This window comes from Ursus arctos, unplaced genomic scaffold (assembly GCF_023065955.2).
Source record: "Ursus arctos isolate Adak ecotype North America unplaced genomic scaffold, UrsArc2.0 scaffold_18, whole genome shotgun sequence".
NCBI classification, from domain to species: domain Eukaryota; kingdom Metazoa; phylum Chordata; class Mammalia; order Carnivora; family Ursidae; genus Ursus; species Ursus arctos.
Window position 1 is genome coordinate 31,574,541 of NW_026622852.1, and position 20,885 is coordinate 31,595,425.

The 20,885-nt window shown below is 42.8% G+C and overlaps 1 protein-coding gene across 3 annotated transcripts in view; it reads left to right on the forward strand.

Moving 5' to 3' along the window:
- PLPPR1 (phospholipid phosphatase related 1) overlaps positions 1–20,885 on the forward strand; it is a 582,239-nt gene that overhangs the window by 558,531 nt on the left and 2,823 nt on the right. For all 3 annotated transcript variants that reach the window (XM_044386778.3, XM_057313626.1, XM_026506124.4), the window contains 3 exons: positions 9,385–9,635; positions 13,055–13,231; positions 17,112–17,243. In XM_044386778.3, coding sequence (XP_044242713.1) covers positions 9,385–9,635; positions 13,055–13,231; positions 17,112–17,243 — 560 coding nt within the window. The remainder of the gene's footprint in view (positions 1–9,384; positions 9,636–13,054; positions 13,232–17,111; positions 17,244–20,885) is intronic.

Below are 20,885 nucleotides of genomic sequence, written 5' to 3' on the forward strand. Positions count from 1 at the left end.
GGAACTCCAGGGCTGTTATTTGGAGACCCTCTAGAATTTGATATGCCCATTGTTACATTCTTTGGTAGGTAAGGAATCTAAAATCTTACTGCTCCACATTTAGTTTGTATCTAGGGCATACTTCCTAGAATAATTTGCATCCCCTTTCTCCATTTTATTGTAATAGTCCACTGCCTCAGTTCGCCTAGGTGGTTCAGTTAAGCGTAGGACTCTTGATTTCAACTCAGGTCATGTTCTCAGAGCCCTGAAATTGAGCCCAGTGTGGGGCTCTGCACTCAGCACAGAGTCTGCTTAAGATTCTCCTTTTCCCTCTGCCTCTGCCCCTCTCCCTGCACATGCGCACAATAAATAAATAGATAAAATCTTTAAAAAGAAAAAAGTTTCACTGCCTCTGGCAAACTTTTAGGATCTCTGTCTCTGTCAACCAGCTTTTGAATCCACACCCTAGGGGAACTGAGAAGCAAATATTTAAAGACCAGCAGGAATAAGAGAGAAGTCAGACATCTGAGAGAGAAAAACACTGAGGAACTGTCCTCAGAAAGCAGGGCTAAAGAAGACATTCCTGTTGAGATGAAACCATATTATCAAGAAACCATGTCATTTTATGCTTTGGAGAAGTAGAAATGTGTTTCCTTTTATAAAACTATTTGGGGGATTTTCTAGTTGATTACCTATCGTCTTTACTAAGTAATTATCCTTCACATTCACTTATCAATGAGTAGTTATAATGACAAATATAGGGTATTTTTTAAAACCACCAGCTCATCATATTGTAAAAGCTGCTTTATTAATACAAAGAACAAATAACACATCATAGAGTCAAATATTTGATTGAAGTTGTTAGAATTATAAGGTTCTTATCTCTTTCCTGTTTTAAAAATAATTTTATGGGGTGCCTGGGTGGCTCAGTCGTTAAGCATCTGCTTTTGGCTCAGGGCGTGATCCCAGAGCTCTGGGATCGAGCCCCACGTCAGGCTCCTCCACTGAGAGCCTGCTTCTTCCTCTCCCACTCCCCCTGCTTGTGTTCCCTCTCTCCCTGGCTGACTCTCTCTCTGTCAAATAAATAAATAAAATCTTTAAAAAAAAAATAAAAATAATTTTATAATCAATTTATTTAAAACACCTGTACTGAGGACATTTATTTCCCTGTTATAAAAATAATAGTAACTAATATCTATATCGAGCTTGCAACTTATAAAATTTTCTTACAACTCTTTCTATGATTTGCATAATAACCCTGTGCTATAAAGTAACTGAGGTTCAGATTAGTTGATTTAAATAACATTGTTCTTAGGACGAAAACCATGCCATCAAGACAAGTAGACTGCTATCAGCCTTTGGTGTTTTCATGACATCTATAGAAAAGAGAGACCACAAGATCTTGTTTTGTGAACACCTGAAATTAACTGTCCAAGGAACTGATATATTCAATTGTGTCAGAAACTTCTTTTTGAAGCATAGAATAAGATTTGATGATATGTAGATCAGTTTGCACTGATGGTGTGTATTAAAAAAGTCAGATTCATTGCCCAAGTGATGAAAAAAGTACCTCATTCAATGATGACATATCTCAGGTATTCTACCATACTCTTATTGGAAAACTGGTGCCTAAAATATTGAGAAACTCTTGTTCTGTTGCGACAGGTGTAATACATTTCATCAGGGGCATGTTCTAAATCCTTGCCTCTTCTCAGTGTGTGTGTGTGTGTGTGTGTGTCCAAGCAAATAGAACTAAAGTGCTTTTTTTCATGGCCTGGTACCTACTCATATTTTTTTAAGTACATGAAAATATAAGCTTAGAAGATTATGATTAAGGGTGTGGATTTAGAGGTGCCTGAGTGGCTTGGTTGGTTAAGCTCCGACGCCTGGTTTCGACACAGGTCAAGGTCTCAGGATCATGAGACTGAGCTGACCTCTGACTCCCCGGTCAACACGGAGTCTTCTTTTTTTTTTTTTTTTTTTAAAGATTTTATTTATTTATTTGATAGAGAGAGACAGCCAGCGAGAGAGGGAACACAAGCAGGGGGAGTGGGAGAGGAAGAAGCAGGCTCTTAGTGGAGGAGCCTGATGTGGGGCTCGATCCCAGAACGCCGGGATCACGCCCTGAGCCGAAGGCAGACGCCTAACCACTGCGCTACCCAGGCGCCCCAACACGGAGTCTTCTTGAGAAATTTTTTTCTCTCCCTCTGCCCCTCCCCCTGCTCTCTCTCTCTCTCTAAAATAAATAAATGAATCTTAAAAAATATGGATTTAGAGCCATACTATTTAATTTCTTTCTTTTTTTTATGCTTTTATACACACATTTATTTTAATATATTACAAAGGAAATATCAATTCTGGAATATACTTTTATACGCACATTTATATTAATATATAATACACATTTTTTTACTTTTATACTTTTATATACTCATTTGTATTAATATATTACAAAGGAAATACCAGTTCTGGAAGCACAAAGAAGCATTGATTATACCAGAAATTCCTGAAATTTGTATCCGAAGCATCTGATTGGTCAACTAATACCTCCTTCCTTACTGTACTTAGAAGTAGGCGAAACAGCATAATGGATATGTAGAGTATTTTTAAATACACATGTAAATGTCAGTATGTATAGCACATGCCTCAACATGAAAACACATAATACATACTATTTAATTTCTAATCCCATCTCTTTTTGGTCAAGTTAATTGCCTCTCTATGCCTCAATTTCCTCATCTGTGAAAGGTGGACATACTAACAGTGTCCGCCTCAAAGATTTGTGGTAGGGACTGACGGAACTATATTCTAAAGCATGTGGACCAATATCTAGTACACACCAAGCACAGAGTATTAGCTATCCTTTATTATCTTTATTGTTATGACCTAGTTTCCATGGCACTCTTATTCAAACATCTCATCCGTGCAGTACATCCTTGCAAGGAACTGGGACGAACATGGTAATCACAGATAAGTCTCTTCATTAGGAAACTTTCAGTGTGAATAAAGCATCTTAAAAAGAAGACATTGCACCATCTTTCCTTTTCCCAAAGAAATGGTTGTTTCCTGAAAGAACGGTCTTTACAGCTGAATTGAGAGCAATAGCTCAGTAACTTTCTTGACTGAGATTTTCCGCTAAGGATCTTAATGTGGCAAAAGTGAAAGCGAAAAGGAACTCTGTGCATTTCTTTGTATCTTGTATTCCATTTACAGTGGGGGTTTGACGAAAGAGGAGATTTAAAATTAAGAGTTGGTGATGGAATCAGAATGTATGTTGAGGAGACTGAACATTAGAGTTCCCTAGGGGCTCCCCTTCCACTGTGGAAAATGGCACTGGTGAACCCATGCCACTCTTGTACTTGCCTGTGTGGGATAGGATTTTCATCCATTTTCCCACTAAAACAAAGGCTAGGAACTGATGCGTTCCTTGTTTTTCGAACATCATGGTAGGAAAGCTATGACAAAAGATTCACGAAGCTGGTTAAATTTTGAACACGAGAAAATGTCAAGCATTCTCAATGTCACTCAGCACAATAGTTCTTCATTCTTCTCTTTCACTGCATTGTTTTGCTCAACATAGACAAAAGAGCAGCCCTCTTTTAGAAATGTTTGATAAGAGGCTGAGAACATGTGTTGAGGGGGGAGTGGGATTCCCTCCCCCTCTTCAGAGACTACTGTTACCACGCTAACCCAGATAACTCATTTTTATGTCTTTTTCAATATCCTTTTCTTTTTGAAAGTTCTAGATGTTCGTTTTTCCACATGAAAATAGGTAGGAGTCATGATTTCATGTGCTCCTGTGTTAATATTTAAACTGACAACCATTGCAAGTTCTCAGGATCAGAAATGTCAAAGATGCCTGAGTGTAAAACTGTACCCAAGCTGATCGTGATTTCCAGTTTCCTTGCGCTTCACAGATCGCCCTGGAAGGAAGTCTCTCCTGTTGTGGAGAGCAGGGATCTCCATATTCCAATTTAAGCTTCTCTTTTCATTCTTGCTGCACTGAAAATGGAGAATCCTTTAATTTCCAAATGATGACTTACAAGTTTCCTGACTCATAAAACACTTACAAAGCCCCAGTTTTCAATTATCCTCTTTATTTGCTAAGTGCCTAGCGATATGCTGGATTTTGTGAAGTTTATTAAAAAAGAGACCCAGTCCTTCCAATTTACATGCTAAATGGTTGGAAGTCAACCCTGTGTTCAATAGGATCGGGGACGTGAGACACCAACAGGAGCCAGAAAATCTGGGCAACTGCCTATGCTTTTTCATCCTCTTCTCCTATTATCACTCTGAAGTTTCTTTAGCAGTCCATTAATTGATTCAAAAATAAGTATTAAATGTTTACTCTGTGCCACATTTGATACTAGGTACTTACGATGCAACCCTAAAACAGGTGTGTTCAGTGCTTTTAGAGAGCTTGTATATTCTACAGTTCCAATGGGAGAGATGCTATCACTAATCACACAAATGTAAAATTCTTCCTGGGACAAAGGGTACAAAGAAGTAAAATAGTATTATACTAGTCTAAAATAGGACTATTTTTTCTAAGACCCCATGTGATACGTGATTGTTTGTTTCACCCTGTTCACTCTTAAGTAAGGCAAGACCCAGCCACAGCATTCATCAGCAGAGAGAAGTGTGGCTTGCTCTTGGCCTACTCTTCAGATCTGCAGCTTGAGAGCAGGCTGGTGTGCACACTGCAAGTCCGGTCCCCAGTTAGCAGACTTTCTGCCAGAGCTCCTCAGCTCCGGTGAACTGGCATCTCCTTGAACCCTCAAGCTGTGAGCCTGAAGAGCACGCACAACTACAGGGCCCAGCGGCTCTCATCTCTAGAGCACGCGAGAGTGCTCCTGGAAGAGGCTGCTGCCTGTGCCTCTGCACCTCCCACCTAGCTGTCACCCAGGAGTGTGTCTCTGAATACATTTAGAAGAATGAAGAAGGAGAGCAGACAGTTCCAGGCAAATTCAAAGAGCAGAACTCATCCGGTGGAGTGACCACAGCCATATTTCTGAGCAATCTCAATCCCGAATCTCTGAGTCTGGACCCTGCTGGTAGGAGAGAAAGGAAATCTCTTCCTAGGTTTTCTCCCCTGATTTCTGTCTTCTAAGGAGAAGTTTGAGTTTTTTCTGAAGTAAAAGTCTGTGTGTGTGTGTGTGTGTGTGTGTGTGTGTGTGTGTGTGTGTGAGAGAGAGAGAGAGAGAGAGAGAGAGAGAGAGAAAACCCACTCCATGTCACTTACGATAATGGAAACCCCTTCCTGATTCTCACTTTGGGTTGGCATTAGGGGTTTCCATCTTTTTTTGTAGGCATCATGTATACTCTAGTAGACAATTGAGAGATGCTTTACCAGGGGCGATCAAGCAAGGTGCCATTTTAAACTGGAAATTACACATTTATACTTGAATATAGAATAGCTGGCCTTCAATTTAGAGGTTCCCCCTAAGGTCACAGGACCTTTGTGGCTAAAAGGAATTTAGTCCTTCCCTCACCCCACCAATGCCTCCTCACCCCAATACCACCCTACTATCTGGGGCTAGGCTTCCTAATGAAGGTCACCTGTGTGGAAAGCTGTAGCATCTGCCTTGGCAGCCGGCAGTCTGGTTATGTACTTTGACCAGTTTTTTTGTTTGGAAGGCCTAAAGGTATCCCGCTATGGGTCCTAGTATCTTTTTCCAGCATGCCAATTATCTGTGGCTTTGTTAGTTCTCCTTACGCAACTTTCCTGGTTATGTCACTGCTCCTGCTATGTTCACGGTTGAGTAAAAGGGTAGAATCCACTGATACCATAGCAGGGACCAGGTCCCAGAGTTTTACCTCCATGTCCTAAATTGCTAGCGATCAAAGATCCTAACTTGTCCCGAGACAGACTGAGATCAGATGGACCCAGATAGAATCCTGAGGGGAAAAAATAAGGACTTTTTCATACCTTTGTCTTCCTCTTTCTTCATCCTTTGGGTGGTCTGACAGGTCTCCTATTTAGGCCACAAAGAAGATGCACGCTCAGGGTTCCTTAGCTGACCTGTGTCATCCTGACAGGGACCACAGACATCATCATCAATCTCTTTGTCCTAATTCCAGGCCTTTCTAGCCTCCTGTCCTCTCAGCATTCTAATGCCCATCATCCCTTAGGGATGGGGGAATTTACAGCCGCTTACTCCATACCACACCAGAATGTATGAGCCTTGTGAGATGGCCCTTGGGCTCAGCCAATTTGTCCCTCCCTCTGTCCTTGCTAATATTATAAGCACCCTATTCTGATACCATGTGAGGTGTGAAGCTTCTCCAAAAGGCTTGCAGGGAGGGATACCTGAGCTATACCCTGAGAGGGATGGGGCATACTTCATCTTGATTTCCAAAAATCTTTCTGGAGGCTTCTATTGCCCTGCCCCTAGGTTTGACAGCCAGTGTGAGGCAGAGAGTATGAGGATGCCTCTTCTCTGCCTCAACCACAGTTCTGGTTCCTCCTTGTGGGTCACCCCAGCCACACCCTCCCCTGCGTTAGGGTTGATTTTAGAAACTCAGTGGTCTCATTCTCCAGACCATGGCTCTTAGTCGTCCCATCTAGCCTTTTTGGAATACCAAACAAAGCAACAACAATATCAACAAGTGTCTCAAGCACATAGCTCTGGCAAATCAAAAGCATTTATTTTAGACTATTGTGTTGGCTATAAATCCATTCATAAATGTGATCAGCTCCCCTGAAGCAAGGAACACTGTTGGGAGCAGATTCGTAAGATAAAGAGAACCCACTAGGGAAGGTTATAGGAATGAAAAATGTATCGGTTAAAATTTCAAAAATATGACCTCACTGAAAGAATTTTTGACACCAAGGTAGGTTCTATAGACATTTTAAAAACATCTCCTTCAAATCATACGCTGCAATGCATGCATGGTGTTCCACCTGACCTAAGGACAAAAGTAGCTACTGTGAACTTCTGAGGCTGGGAAAAGACCCACAAGGAGCTCAGGGTTCAGAGCAATGGCCGAAGTGTCTTACTAAAGCCCTGTAGGATCTGACATTATCTGTGAATCGCTGCCGCGGGTTACACCGCCCTTTGTTGGTGCAGCTTGTGTCAGGCAGGTGGATTCCTGTGCTGCCACAGTGTCCTTCTGAAGCTAGATCAAATGCACCGGAATGAAATGTTTGGAAAGCAGGTGCTTGTGAAGCCATCAGGAAAAGCAGAGATGGATGATCCTAAGAAGGCAGAGAAGAAGAGGGGAAAGCCACTTTCTGCAAAAATATCCTGGAACTATAAAGAGAAGAGCTGCCCACGGCAGCATCACCGTGACTGCGGAGCTGGCACCTCAGACACCGATCCAAGGAGCCTGGAAATCCCATCTCGGAAAGGACACACCCACCCTGATCAGAAGCGCTTCTGACAAATAAAATGCCAGAGGAAATTGCTGTCACTTTTCCTTTTTCAAATCATAAATTACCCTAGTTTCCTGGAAGAGTATGCCCAGACAGACTTATTGCCCCCTTGAAAAAGCCAGAGAGACCTGGGCTTTAAGAATCTTGCTTGAAGGTGTAAAAAAAATGTCTAACCATTCAGACTTCCAGAACCTGGGGGTGAAAATCGCCACGAATGATCAATGATTGCATACTCTCAGAGGTCAGACCCTCTGAGCACAAGCCAGCTGATGCTGTTAAAAGAGCCAGTTCTCATTGTGATAAAGCACGTTCTGGCAAAGCCACAAAAAAGAAAATTACAGCAATCAATACAGCTCAAAATGAAAACCGGACGAAGGTTCCAGCCAAACTTGTCTTCACTTCTGCTGTAATGGATTACTTTTTGGGTGCTGATATCAGCACAATTTGCAGATCGAGGACATTGAATATGGGAGTCCAAGTTGGGCAGAAATTTAATTGAAACTATAGCAGATCCTTGACATTTACGAGGGTTAACACTGCCTCTCGCACTTGCCAACTTCTCCCATAACTGAGCTGCATTTCAAAATCTTTATCCCTTCCAACAACTTGTACATAGCTCAGCTCCGCAGCCCCTCTTGATATTTTTAACAGACAATAGTCCACTGATAAGCTATAGCTGTACTGTATAGACTTTGAAAGAGTTCACAGTGAAGCTTCCTATAAGGAATTCTGCTTTACCATGTTCAATCTTATTGGGACTAATCCAGTGGAATTTGTCAGAGGACAGATAAAATCCAGGAAAGATAGACTACCCACAAGATTCTCCACCAAACAGCAAAGTCAGGGTGGCAGGAAGAGTAATGCCCTAGTGTCCCAAAATGTCTGTATCCTGATCGCTAGAAACTGTGGGTTTGATTCCTTATATGACAAGAGGGAATTTACAGGTGTGATTAAATTCATGCTCTTGAGATGAGGAGATGATCCTGAGTTAGTCAGGTGGACCCAATGTAATCAAAAAGTCCCTATAAGAGGGAAGCAGGAGAATCTGTGTCAAAGAAGGAAGTGTGACAACAGAAGCAGAAGTTGTAGTGATAGGATTACTGGAAGCAGGTCGCAAGACAAGGAATGAAGTCAGCTTAGACACTAGAAAAGGCAAAGTATGAATTCTACCCTCGAGCTTCCAGAAGGAGCACAGCCCTGCCAGCACTCTGATTTTACCCCAGTGAAACCTGTTTTGGACTTGAGACCTCTAGAGCTATAAGAGGGTACACTTGTGTTGTTGTAAGCAGCTCAGTTTGTGGAAACTTGTTACAGCAACGGTCAGCAATGTTTGTCTTTAACACTCGTCCCTTCTCATTTTCTCTGCCCAACATCAAATGAAACATCCAATTCAATCAAGGTTTCTGGAATGGACTTTCTTCTCTCTTTTAAGGATAACTCCCTCACAACTCCATTCACTCTCAGCTGCCATGATGTCATAGAAATCCCCTCAGAGTACTTGCATTTCCAAACAGGACTGGGGAGAATATATTTTCTATGGGAGGGAGGGGGAACTAACTGCTGTTGAGTAGCTACCGGGCACCATAGTGGGTATTTTGGACCTATCCCATGTCATCTTTCCAACTTCTTCATGAGGTATCACTCCCCCCAACCATATTGTGACTGGGGGTCCCAAGGTTCGGGGAAGGCAAATCGCTTATACATGGTGAATGAGTCAGCCATGCTGGGGCTGGATGGAGCCCAAATCGGTAGGACTCCAAAATTCTAGTTCTTTCCATTAGAACATGCTGCTTCTGCCTTACTTATACAAAACAATAAAATGAGAACAGCAGAATGTCTGCATCAGTTTGGAGGAAATAATGATTGGGGAAGCAGGCACCAGTCCCTGCAAAAAATGGAAGTGAGGGGACCGTTTGACTCTGGTGAGATCCTCTTTGATGGGTTGTTGTGGATTCTCACCGCTATGTCTTCTCTCGGGGACAAAACTGTGCCAACGTCACCATTCCTGATCATTTCCAATCTCCTTGTAGGGGTATTTGCCTTCGGACTTTTTGCTACTGACATTTTTGTAAACGCCGGACAGGTGGTCACGGGGCACCTAACGCCATACTTCCTGACAGTGTGCAAGCCGAACTACACCAGTACAGACTGCCGGGCACACCACCAGTTCATCAACAATGGGAACATTTGTACTGGGGACATGGAAGTGATAGAAAAGGCTCGGAGATCCTTTCCCTCCAAACACGCTGCTCTGAGCATTTACTCCGCCTTATATGCCACGGTGAGTATGACAGTTGTGCTGTCACCCCCAAGACCAGCATCTGGCTGGGATGTGAGTCCCTCTGCCCTCTTCACCTTCATTCTCTCATCGCTGTCACTTAGAGTGTTACATGAAACACATGACAGCGTGTTTCTCCTGTACAGCATCACGCGGTTGCCCCCACCCCCCCAACATCCCAGGGTAATATACCGACCTGCCAGAGGCTAATTAATATGGCAATGTTGATAATCTCTTAGTCAAATCTTCCCATTTTACAGATGTGGAAACTGAGGCCCAGAGAAGAGCTGAGAGCCCACAGTTGGAGCTGGGACCCAGGCTCCTGGCACCATATCTGGGATTCTCCCACTGCCCACAACAACACTCTTTGCCAAAGTTCTCATTGGTTCCAGAACAGCACACATTTCTCACACCTGCCTACAAATTTGCAGGTGTGGGCCTTCATGCGCATGGCTGCCTGGGTAGTGCAGCAGACCCGGGATAAAAACACAGCTTTCCTCTGCTCCTCCCGACGCTCTTCCTCTTCATTTAGCCAGAACAGATGGATGATCCTACAAGACCCCCAACGCCCAAAAGCTCCCTTCTCACTGCTCCCCAAATCATACAGGCTTTGATTGCCCCCACTAGCGTATAATGTTCTCTTTACAGTTTTTGCTTTCATTACAGAAAAAACCTAAAGTGCGTCCCACATCTTAAAATACAAGAAACAATGGCGTCCCTTTTATTTCCTTCTCTTTTTTTTTGGAAATGACTTCATCTCCCCTTTCTCTGACCTATGCTTCCTTAGAACTAGGAGTATAGAAGTATAGAAGGAATCAGCTCAAAGGCTGGATATCCTATGCCGGTACCTGTGGAAGAGCAACTATTGGTCAAGACCACACCTTTCCTTACTTGCGCTTGTGTTCCTGGTGTGACTAGTCTAGTGATTCTCAGTGAAAGGCAGGGGAAGGAGAAGGCGAGGGAAGACCCCTTTAAAATAATCCATTCTTCCCAGAGGTTCTGAGCAAGACTCACCCCACTTCCCAGGGGAGCAAGTTCCCACCTCGTCCAGTGAGAGTAACTGCACTCTCAGCTGAGAGTCAGCCTCTGATGGGAGAGTGTCCCTGACATCACCTGGATGCATACATTCAAGGTGGAGGGAAGGTGACTGGCTACAGGACTGGTCTATGAAGTAGTTTAAAATAAACTGCTGAATATTCTCTTTAAAACATGGTTCCTTTGTGTCACATTCACAGGATCACATCTGTAGGATGAATTTGTCAACCACCAATTACCCAAAATTAGCTTTCCTAGTTATTCCTTTAGGTCTACTGTTTAATGAATATGTGATAAAAAATGATTTCAGCTGCCCCCCCATTAAGGAAACATGCATGTAGATAATAGAGAAGCCTCAACTTACAAAACAGATCAATTGTAGCTTGGTAAGCCTTCTTTGCTTTATGATAGATGGATGATAGATGATAGATAGATAGATCGATCAGCAGGCCACATATTTTTAAAACCGAGTTCTCAGGCATTCAGCATATTCTTCAACTTTCAAAATATCCATTTGTTCTAAATTATCTAGAACTGAAGTTATATGAAGCAATGTACTCTTGAACCCTTTTCTGTATATTGATCAAACCCAAGTCACTGCTGTATGAAATTTGCGTAACACCATTATAAGACTAAATCTGTTACTCATAATAATTGTTTCTCATCAAATGAGATATAAATTTCTTTTGAGAAAAAAGAAATCTCACTCAAATGCTGCTGTATCACATGTTTTCAAGGATTCAGATATAATCCAATTCAAATCATGCCCCACAGACGGACTATAATCAGATAAACCCTGATACAAGATTCCAGTTGTGTGAACACTTTTTGAGCCCCTATTATGTGTGAAGTGCTTTCAGAAATTACTCAACAAGGATCTCCTAAGTACTAGTTAATACTGTGAAGAATACTAACCATAAGCCCATGCTCTTAATAGTTTTTAATCTTATAGGAAGTATTTATAAAGGGTATACCTTAAAAAACCCCACAAAAACATAAAATACTCAAGTTAAACATATCTAGTATAGATGTTAAGTAATATTTCCTATACAGTGTCGGAATTGTGTCACAATGTGGTCTCATTTGTGTAACTGATCTAACCACAGTTTTCTGTAGGGCATCTATCACACATAATAGAGAATCCCGTCCACCTGTATTCACACCACTGTTGTGAATTGTGAACTTAGGAAATTAAGTTTCCATGGTTATACTGTAAAATGCATCCATTTGAACTTGTCTGTGCTCAGACCATACAAACACACTATAGAGTATGAGTAGTAGCATCCTGTTTCTCAGAGTTGCAAACTCATTTGTCAAATTTTTAAAGAAATTATGGGATGGATCAGTAATGCCCTCTAGTGGTTTCTTGTAACCATTGCCAAAGGTGATTAACTTAACTTCTTTCAAAGAGGCGCTAGGCCATGAGACGGGCATTTGATAACGAGCCTCTGAAACTTTAAGAGTTTTGGTGATGGGTAGTAAGGAGGGCACGTATTGCATGGTGCACTGGGTGTTATACGCAACTAATGAATCATGGAACTTTACATCAGAAACCATGGATCTACTGTATGGTGACTAACATAATAAAAAAATATTATAATTAAAAAAAAATAAGAGTCTTGCCCCACCCCCCACAATGGACAAGAACAGCCTACATCTCAGGTGTCATAAATTGCATCATCCTTTCCTCAGGTCAGATCTTCCCAACCTTTCGGATGTCGCAGGACCCATAGAAAGGCTCAATATTTTAAAACACGCTAGAGTAACAGCATGGAGCGAGCCCATCCATCCCAGCTGTTCCGAGGAATGCGAGAATCCATTTCCCAGCACAGCTAAAACCTGTTTGTGTGACACACTCATTTGGAAGTTCTACTTCAGTCAATCAATTAACCCATCGATGCTTTTATATTTGTTGCCTACAAGTTCGAAGAATCAGCTAGAACTCTAGGCGACACCAAAAGTGAAATGTATAGCCACTCACCTACACTGGCCTTCACTTCCATAAAATTCATTCTCACAGGTTTATTTGGTAACTGAGATTCTATACGGGTTTCCTAATACCGCAAATGATTCTCGAATTTGTTGCGTAAGAACTGCGCGCTCTAAAGCAGATCTTTACTAAGCAGCCATTCTCTGCATCGCTATTTCTCTTTGCGGGTCCTCTAGAATCCAGAGCAACACGACTCGTGAATGGCTCTTTGTGGTTCTTGCTGCACTCGTTTCCTACCCAGATTCTTTCCTAAGTGACTTAGTGGAATTGTTCAACCAGGCAGTGTGGCCACTTCGGCACGACCCGTGTTTGCCTGCGCTGGTGCGTGTGTGCGCGTGCGCGTGTTTGCCGCGTGCAGGCAGGCTGCCTCTCGCTCACTGGTCTCCGTCCGTTCCAGATGTACATCACAAGCACAATCAAGACAAAGAGCAGTCGGCTGGCTAAACCCGTGCTGTGCCTCGGGACCCTCTGCACCGCCTTCCTGACGGGCCTCAATCGGGTCTCCGAGTACCGGAACCACTGCTCCGACGTGATTGCAGGCTTCATCCTGGGCACCGCTGTAGCCCTGTTTCTGGTGGGTCAGCTTCGCTCTTTCTTTCTCCCCTCGCGTGCCCTCTGAAAGGCTGGGGTCACGGTGAGTCAGGTTAGCCAGACCACAGTGTAAGGCCATGTTCCTCCTGCCCCAGCCTTGTAAGTTGCCATTTTTTCCCAAGGACTGTGCATCGTTTTGCCACAAAAAGGACTTCTAAAGTACCTTTTCTTTCAGGAATCTGATTGCATATTCCCCGGGGGGGTCAGGAAGAGGAATGCCTGGGGCGATGGCTTGCCCCACTTCCTTCAACCCTGGGCTAAGGAGTGAGGCCTGGCCGGCTAGTAATTTGGCCGTACCTTCAAAGCAGTGTTCTTTAAATATTTGCGCAGAAGGTATTGACAGCAGAAGCTAAGTGTTCCTTGAGGCAAGAACGGAAAACAAAGACCACGGTGGAAGCAAGACAGCCCCTTCTCAGGCATCCCCAGAAATTCAGCTCTGGTCTACACTTATATGTCACACTCAGCAGTATGAAAACCCTCCTCTCGTCCCACCTGGACTTTACCATCTAAACATGGCTCCTGGGCATCTTATTTCCACTCCAGGTGGCTTCTCAACCACATAGAATAATCTTTCTGGAGGAGTTTTGGTTAATACAGTTTTCTCCATATCTTGACATTTCTGATGATTTTAGTTCCTCCAGTAGACGGGGGCCTTGCCACTCGCTCAACTAGGAGACACCTTTTCATCTGAGTTGGATTAGAAGTGAAGAGGCTAATTTTTATTGTTTTTGTCTTTTTATAGTTTTATTGAAGTATGCTAGGCAGATCGTAAATGGCACATGAAGTGTACAGTTTGGTAAATTTTGACATACAGATACATCCTTCTCTTTCTTCCTTCCTCTGATTCCCAAGCAACCACTGATCTTTCCATCACTCCATCACTCTATATGAGTTTGCGTTTTCTAGAATTTCATATGAATGGAATCATAGAGTCTATATTCTTTTTTTTTTTTTTTTGGTTTCTATTTATTTATTTGACACAGAGAGAGAGAGAACACAAGAAAGAGGAGTGGGACAGGAAGCAGCAGGCTCCCCACTGAGCAGGGAGCCCAATGGGGCTCGATCCCAGGACCCTGGGATCATGAACTGAGCTGAAGCCAGATGCTTAACCGACTGAGCCACCCAGGCGCCCAGAGTCTATATTCATTTTTTCCCCCTTTCACCTGGCATAATTATTTTGAAATTCATCTATTGTGGCATATAACAATAATTCATTTCTCTTTCTTGCTGTGGAATAATTTATTTCAGAGGTATAATTTTTAAATACTCTTCAGGGATTTAAAATATACGCAGGAGGATTTATAGTAAATCAGTAGGCCTGGAGAGTCATATGTTGTGCAGGAAATGAGTCCCCTAGTCATATTCAGCAAGGTTCCCCGAAAAGACAAAAGCCTTCACAGTCTGGATGTCCCTCCTCCCATCCTGCCTACTCTGGTCCAAACCCCCAATTAAGACTGGCATCGCACATAGATGGATTTCATGGTCCTAATTCTTCTTTGTGCTATCCCTCCTCCTTGCCCTTCCCAATGTACAAAATACACCTATGCCTCTCCCAACCTCTAACTCAGAGTTTTCCAACGTTTTTACCTGCTGAGATACAGAAAATGCTCACATTTACTCAGAACACTGATCTCCCAATGGAGATTAGGAAGCTCCATTTTAATTCAAAATTATTTTTAATGGACCCAGGCTTTCTTTCTAAAGTAAAAGAGAGGACTTCAGTGCAAATTTCCTGTGTGACACTGCAGGAAACACAGTGCTGAGCTGATCCTGAGATGCTGCTACCCCCTAAGGGATGTTTCCCAATGACTGCTTTTTAAAAGAGGGAAAGAGTACAGGAGGCTTCGAGAGAAGAGGGTCTTCAAAGACAGATCAACAGTTCAAATGAAGGCTTGGGCTCAAAAGCCAAATAATTTTGCTGTCCCTCGGTCCTGGAGCCAGCATCCCCAGCTAGAGAGAAAGAGCAGCGCTCACTGTCCCAAGCTACTGCACGAGGTTTTTACAGGACAAAATCTGTGAAATCCTTGGCATTTTCAAAGGACCCATATACAGATTCTGCTTTAGTATTAAACTTGTTTTTTTCCCGTTAACTTGCAGCCCTGTTTCCTACCGCTCAGTTACTGTTTGCTCTGTTACTGGCTTCCAAGTTGATGGCAAATGTCAAAACTTGTTTTCCACAAATGGTCTTTACGTAAGACCCAGAACTGAATTGCTCTGGCAAGAGACGGTCCCCACGATCTCCTGCTGTTATCTGCATGTGCCCCTGTATGCACCTCACATGCACTCACACTGAGCTTGGAAATGGGTCTCAGAAGAGACTGGAAGCCCTCCAAAGTGGAGACTTGGAGAGGAGACAGGGAGGCAAGAGTCTGAGAACAGGATACACTTGCAACATATGTGCATTCTTGTTTTGTGTTTCCGATGAAGATGAAATGGAGGGGAGGGGACTATTAATTGAGCAATCACTACATGCCCTACCCTTTATGTACACCAAGTCACGTGCTCCTAGGACAAGCCTACCCATATTCTTACCCTCATTTTATAGGTGAAGAAAGTTAGGCTCAAAAATAAGTAACTTGCCCAATGGCCACCCAACCAATAAGCCATAAATCTGACCTGGGTCTTTCCAACTCCAGCACTCCTACATCTCCCACTTTTCCCATTTCTTGAATGGAGGCAGTTTAAGCAGAGCTGGAGAGTGAGATGGAAGAAAGCCAAGTAGAGAATATTTATACAAATGTTCTGCAGGGTTTGAAGAGTGACAGGAAAGATTGAAAGATGCTGGGTGCCCTGGTGGCTCAGTAAATTAAGCGTCTGCCTTTGGCTCAGGTCATGATCTCAGGGTCCTGGGAGTGAGCCCCACATCGGGCTCCCTGCTCACAGGGAACCTGCTTCTCCCTCTTCTCCCTGCTCGTGCTCGCTCTTGCTCTCTCTCTCTCAAATAAATAAATAAAATCTTAAAAAAGAAAAAAGCTAATATTTCCTTTAAAAAAAAAGATTCAAAGATACTGGCTATAGAAACAAAGATGCAGAACAAGGGAAGAGAGAGCATGGAAAGAAACAGATAAACTCTTCGAGAGCAAAAGAAACAGAGAAGATGGTAAAGACAGACTCAGTTATGAAGTTTGCCTCAGTAGGAAATAAAGAAAAGTGAGTAGTAATTGAGAGGAAGAGTATTTTAATGGAGGCAATAGAAGGAAAGTGACACTGAATTATTTAATCTCAGGTAAATAGTAGTCATATCATTTAGGGATGGTCATCTTGGGCAGGAGGTAAAGACTAGCTCACATTGATTATTTGCTATGAGTTTGGCACTTGTGAAGAGGCAGAATAAGGTAGTGGTATGATTAAGGGGCTACAGAGTTAAAATCTGTGTGTGACCTTGGGCAAATTACCTAACTTCAACGTGCCTCGTCATCTAAGCTCCTATATGATAATAGGACCTCCCTTGTAAGACTGTTGAGTGGATTACATGCAGGAAGGCAAAATTCTCAGGACAATGCCAGACATAGAGGGGCCCTCAGTAAATGTTAGCTGTTATTATGAGGTGGTTTACATTCATTGTGTCTTTTAATCACTACAAATCTGTGAGAGAGGTGTTGTTATTTCCATTTTACAGATGGGGAAACAGGCTCAGTGGGTTGGTTATCACCAGCCGTGTGGTGATCAGTCAGATGCTTTGTCAGCCCTTAGAGGCGTTCAGCAAACACCTAGACTACGCCCAAGGTCGTCCCTACCCACTGGCTCAAAGGGAAAAAGTCATGATGGCAATGACATTCTAGGGGCAAGGCCTGCGGTGCTCCGACATGGCTAGGCATTGATGGCTGCAATCTGACCCCAGGCTTTTCCCCCTCATCCTGCAGGGAATGTGCGTGGTCCATAACTTTAAAGGAACACAAGGATCTCCTTCCAAACCCAAACCCGAGGATCCCCGTGGAGTACCCCTCATGGCTTTCCCAAGGATAGAAAGCCCTCTGGAAACCTTAAGTGCACAGGTATAGTAAAGTGGGTTTAGCCAACCAAACCCACGCGCTCAAGGCCTGTTATCTTGGGAGGTAAACTAATCAGTTCTACTGGAAGCAGGATACCACTGAATCCACTCAGCACTAAGAAAAATCTGGTGTAAAGGTTTCAAGAACTTCAAGCTTCTCTCAATTTGTCCTGTGTTTATTCTAGGGCTTGGCAATCGTAAATCTTCAGGAAGTCCTTAATAATGTCTAACTTAAACCCCAGCTGCTTTAAGACACCTTGACCTGCTACATAGCACCACACTTATGAAATTTGGACCAATTGTATGAGAGGCCAATTTGGTTTGGTAATTAGGATAATATTGGGAAAGAGAAAGGTTTTATTACATTCTTGATAGATATAGACTGAAAGCATTTTAAAAGGTGATGACTAAGTGTCCTTTGGGGTCTATTTTGATGACCACAATCCAAAAATTCAATGTAACCATACACAGTGGCCACTTATTTACATCAGGGCCTTGTTTTGTGTCAGATAACAGAAAATAAGTAGCCACCTAGTCCTTGCTCAAAGAACCCGCCGATAATCAGGCAGGCGGATATAAATGAGGAATCATAATGGGGCATGCTGGATCAGAGGTCCACAAAGTGCTTTGTGAGTGCAAATGAAGAAAACAAGATGTACTGTCTGAGAAGACAGGAAAAGCCATGGGGGCTTGCCACCTGAAGGTGACCTTAAAGGTGACCTCCAACACTGATTTTTGCCCGGACAGTTGCCAGGTGCTTCACAAACACATCCTTATTTGAACAAACACCTTTGAATTCGTAGGAGGATTCCCATTTCACAAATAAAAAACAGGAATCTGAAAATGGCAATGTTCAGTTAAGTCGCCCGAGGCCACATAGCCTGCCAGTGGGAGAGCTGAGCCAAGTGGTTCTTTAGACAGAGAATGGGGATAACCAACAACGAACATGTACTCCGTGCCATGAGAATACAAAATAGTATTTTTATCTGTTTAAAGATTTTTAGCTATCAGTCATCTCTCTGAGATGAACTGTCCTAGTTCTATTTCTTTTCACATTTAATGAAGTCTTTCTAATTTTATGAGCAAGAAAAACAACACAATAAAGCTACTTCTATCTCGGGGAAACTAGGGCTCTCCGTGAAACCCCACGCCAAGTATTTTGTTTGTTTTCCCTTAATCTGTATTAAGGTGAAAATTTGGACTTGGTATAATGAGAAAGAACGCACTGAAAAATGTATTGCTGGCTCATTGATAGACGGCCTGTTGATGCAGATTGAATGATAAGGTGGCTAAACCGTGATCCCTAGTAATGAAACAGTGAGACAGACTCCCTCTGGTCTTCCCTATCTACTTATGTTACTATTACCTGATAAGATCAGAGCGGTTCCCTCTACTTTTGAGGTGAAGCAACTGAAGACAAAGGTGAGTTTTAAAAACAAACAAATATTTACTGAGTTCCACAAACATGGCAGCATCTGTGTTCTTTGAAATGCTGCCTACCTTGCCTTGACCATCCTGGCTTAAGGCCACCCCCTTCCCACCCCAGGCTTCTCCCAACACTGCTCAAGCACTACCCCCTGTTGGAAACCTTCTCTGTCTGTTTTGTTCCTCAGAACAATTAATAGTTGACCCTCCAGGTCAGAGAGACATCTGGGCCATATTTTGGGGGGTTCCACTTACATTGAAAAATGAAATGCCAAACAGAGTTTCAAAAACTGATCTTCCACAAAATAGATAAAAGAGTCCTTCAAAATATCTACTATTATTCACTACAGGCAGTAGGTGAGCTTCTTTCGCATCTGTCCATGTGTCTTTATTTCCATGTCTGTCACCCCGTCTGGTTACGATGAGGTCTTCTCTGCATACGCAGCCCTTTGCGTGATTGTCCTGCCCAATGGATGCCAATAGTGTCCCTTCATCTCTGCCCCTCCCCCCAAGAACTTGGAGATCTTTGAGGATCTGAACACTATGAACCAGGTCTTATTTACTCTCCGTACTTCCTGCGGTTCGCTAGGTGTGAAACGAATATTTGATGGATAGAGGCAAGCCAGAACCAAAACCTGAACTAAATACTTGAGACAAAACCAAGAACCTAAAATCAGACCATAGCCACTATCTGAACCTCCAAAGAAAATAGAAATTAATAAGAAACAACCAGACTTCTGCAGGCTCGTCAAAGTAAAGCTATAGGATGCTGGAGAGTACACTTCTCGAGCGATGCCTTCCACACCAACTGTAGAAGACTCAAGTAGCAAAGCATCCGCTTTTAGTATCAAGTGTCTCCACGTGTAGTTAGGATGATTACACTCTTTATTTGTTGGCCAAGAAAAGAAAATTAGCATTTATTGCAAGCGATCACATTCAGTCCTCACAACCATCCTGCAACTGGTATTGTTAATTGTTTTGTAGATGAAGTCAGTAAAACACAAAGAATTTAAGAAACATGCCCAAGGTCACCAAGGCAAAATTAAAACAGGCCCATCTAATTCTAAAGGCCCTACTCAATGTACTATACCACACAGCCTGGCATTCCATTCAAGGAAAATTCCATCTGGAAATCTTTTGTTTTTTATACTTTTTAAAAAAATTTTTTATAATAATATTTTTTATTATGTTAGTCACCATACAGTACATCCCCATTTTTTGATGTAAAGTTCCATGATTCATTACCTGCGTATAACCCCCAGTGCACCATGCAATACGTGCCCTCCTTACCACCCATCACCAGCCTATCCCATCCCCCCAGCCCCCTCCCCTCTGAAGCCCTCAATTTGTTTCTCAGAGTCCATAGTCTCTCATGCTTCATTCCCCCTTCTGTTTACCGCCCCTTTCTTCTTCCCTTTCTTCTCCTACCAATCCTCCTACTTCTTATGTTCCATAAATGAGGGAAACCATATGATAATTGTCTTTCTCTGCTTGACTTGTCTACATCTCTTAGCATTCAAAGGAAACATACAGTACAGGATAGTGTGTTTGAACTGAGCTACTGATCTTCCAAAATAAATATGCCCTGTGTTTTCTCCTGGCGACAAGAACTCTCTGTGCAACACCAACACCTGTGTTTTCTATTGGAAGATGCCTCCTTTGTAATTTCTGGGATAGACCCATCTTCCCAGGAAGAAAAACTTTGGGGATCTGAGAGAAAATATGAATCTTTCTTCAGAGCACGCATTCAGACATGTGAAATCCATCCCATTGTTCAAGATACTCAAAGAGAAGACTGGATGGGAGGGGACCTGGTCACCCTCCTTTCCCTCCTCCCAAGACCTTCTTTCTTTCCCTTTTGCCCCATGGAGCCCCCGGAGCTCCAGTGCTTTTTCTTCCTCTCTAAAACATCAACTCAGATTTGAATATTTGTCTTCTGTGATTCCCCTTAGCATAGTCGATTGAGACAGGTGCACTTTCTAAAATCTTTCCCAAGTACTGAAGAAAAACCATAGCATAAGTAAATATAGAATCCAACAAACCAGAAATGGTCAGGTTTCCAAAGCATGATCTTGTGGTCCTGTAGAGTGAGTGTGATCTCACATAGACCCCGTTCCAGGAAGCCACAGAGTCATTGTGATCCTAAAGAGACGGGCGTGGAATTCTCCGTGTTCCGCATCCCCCTGCCCACATGCACCCGAGCAGTCACTCTTAGCGCTGA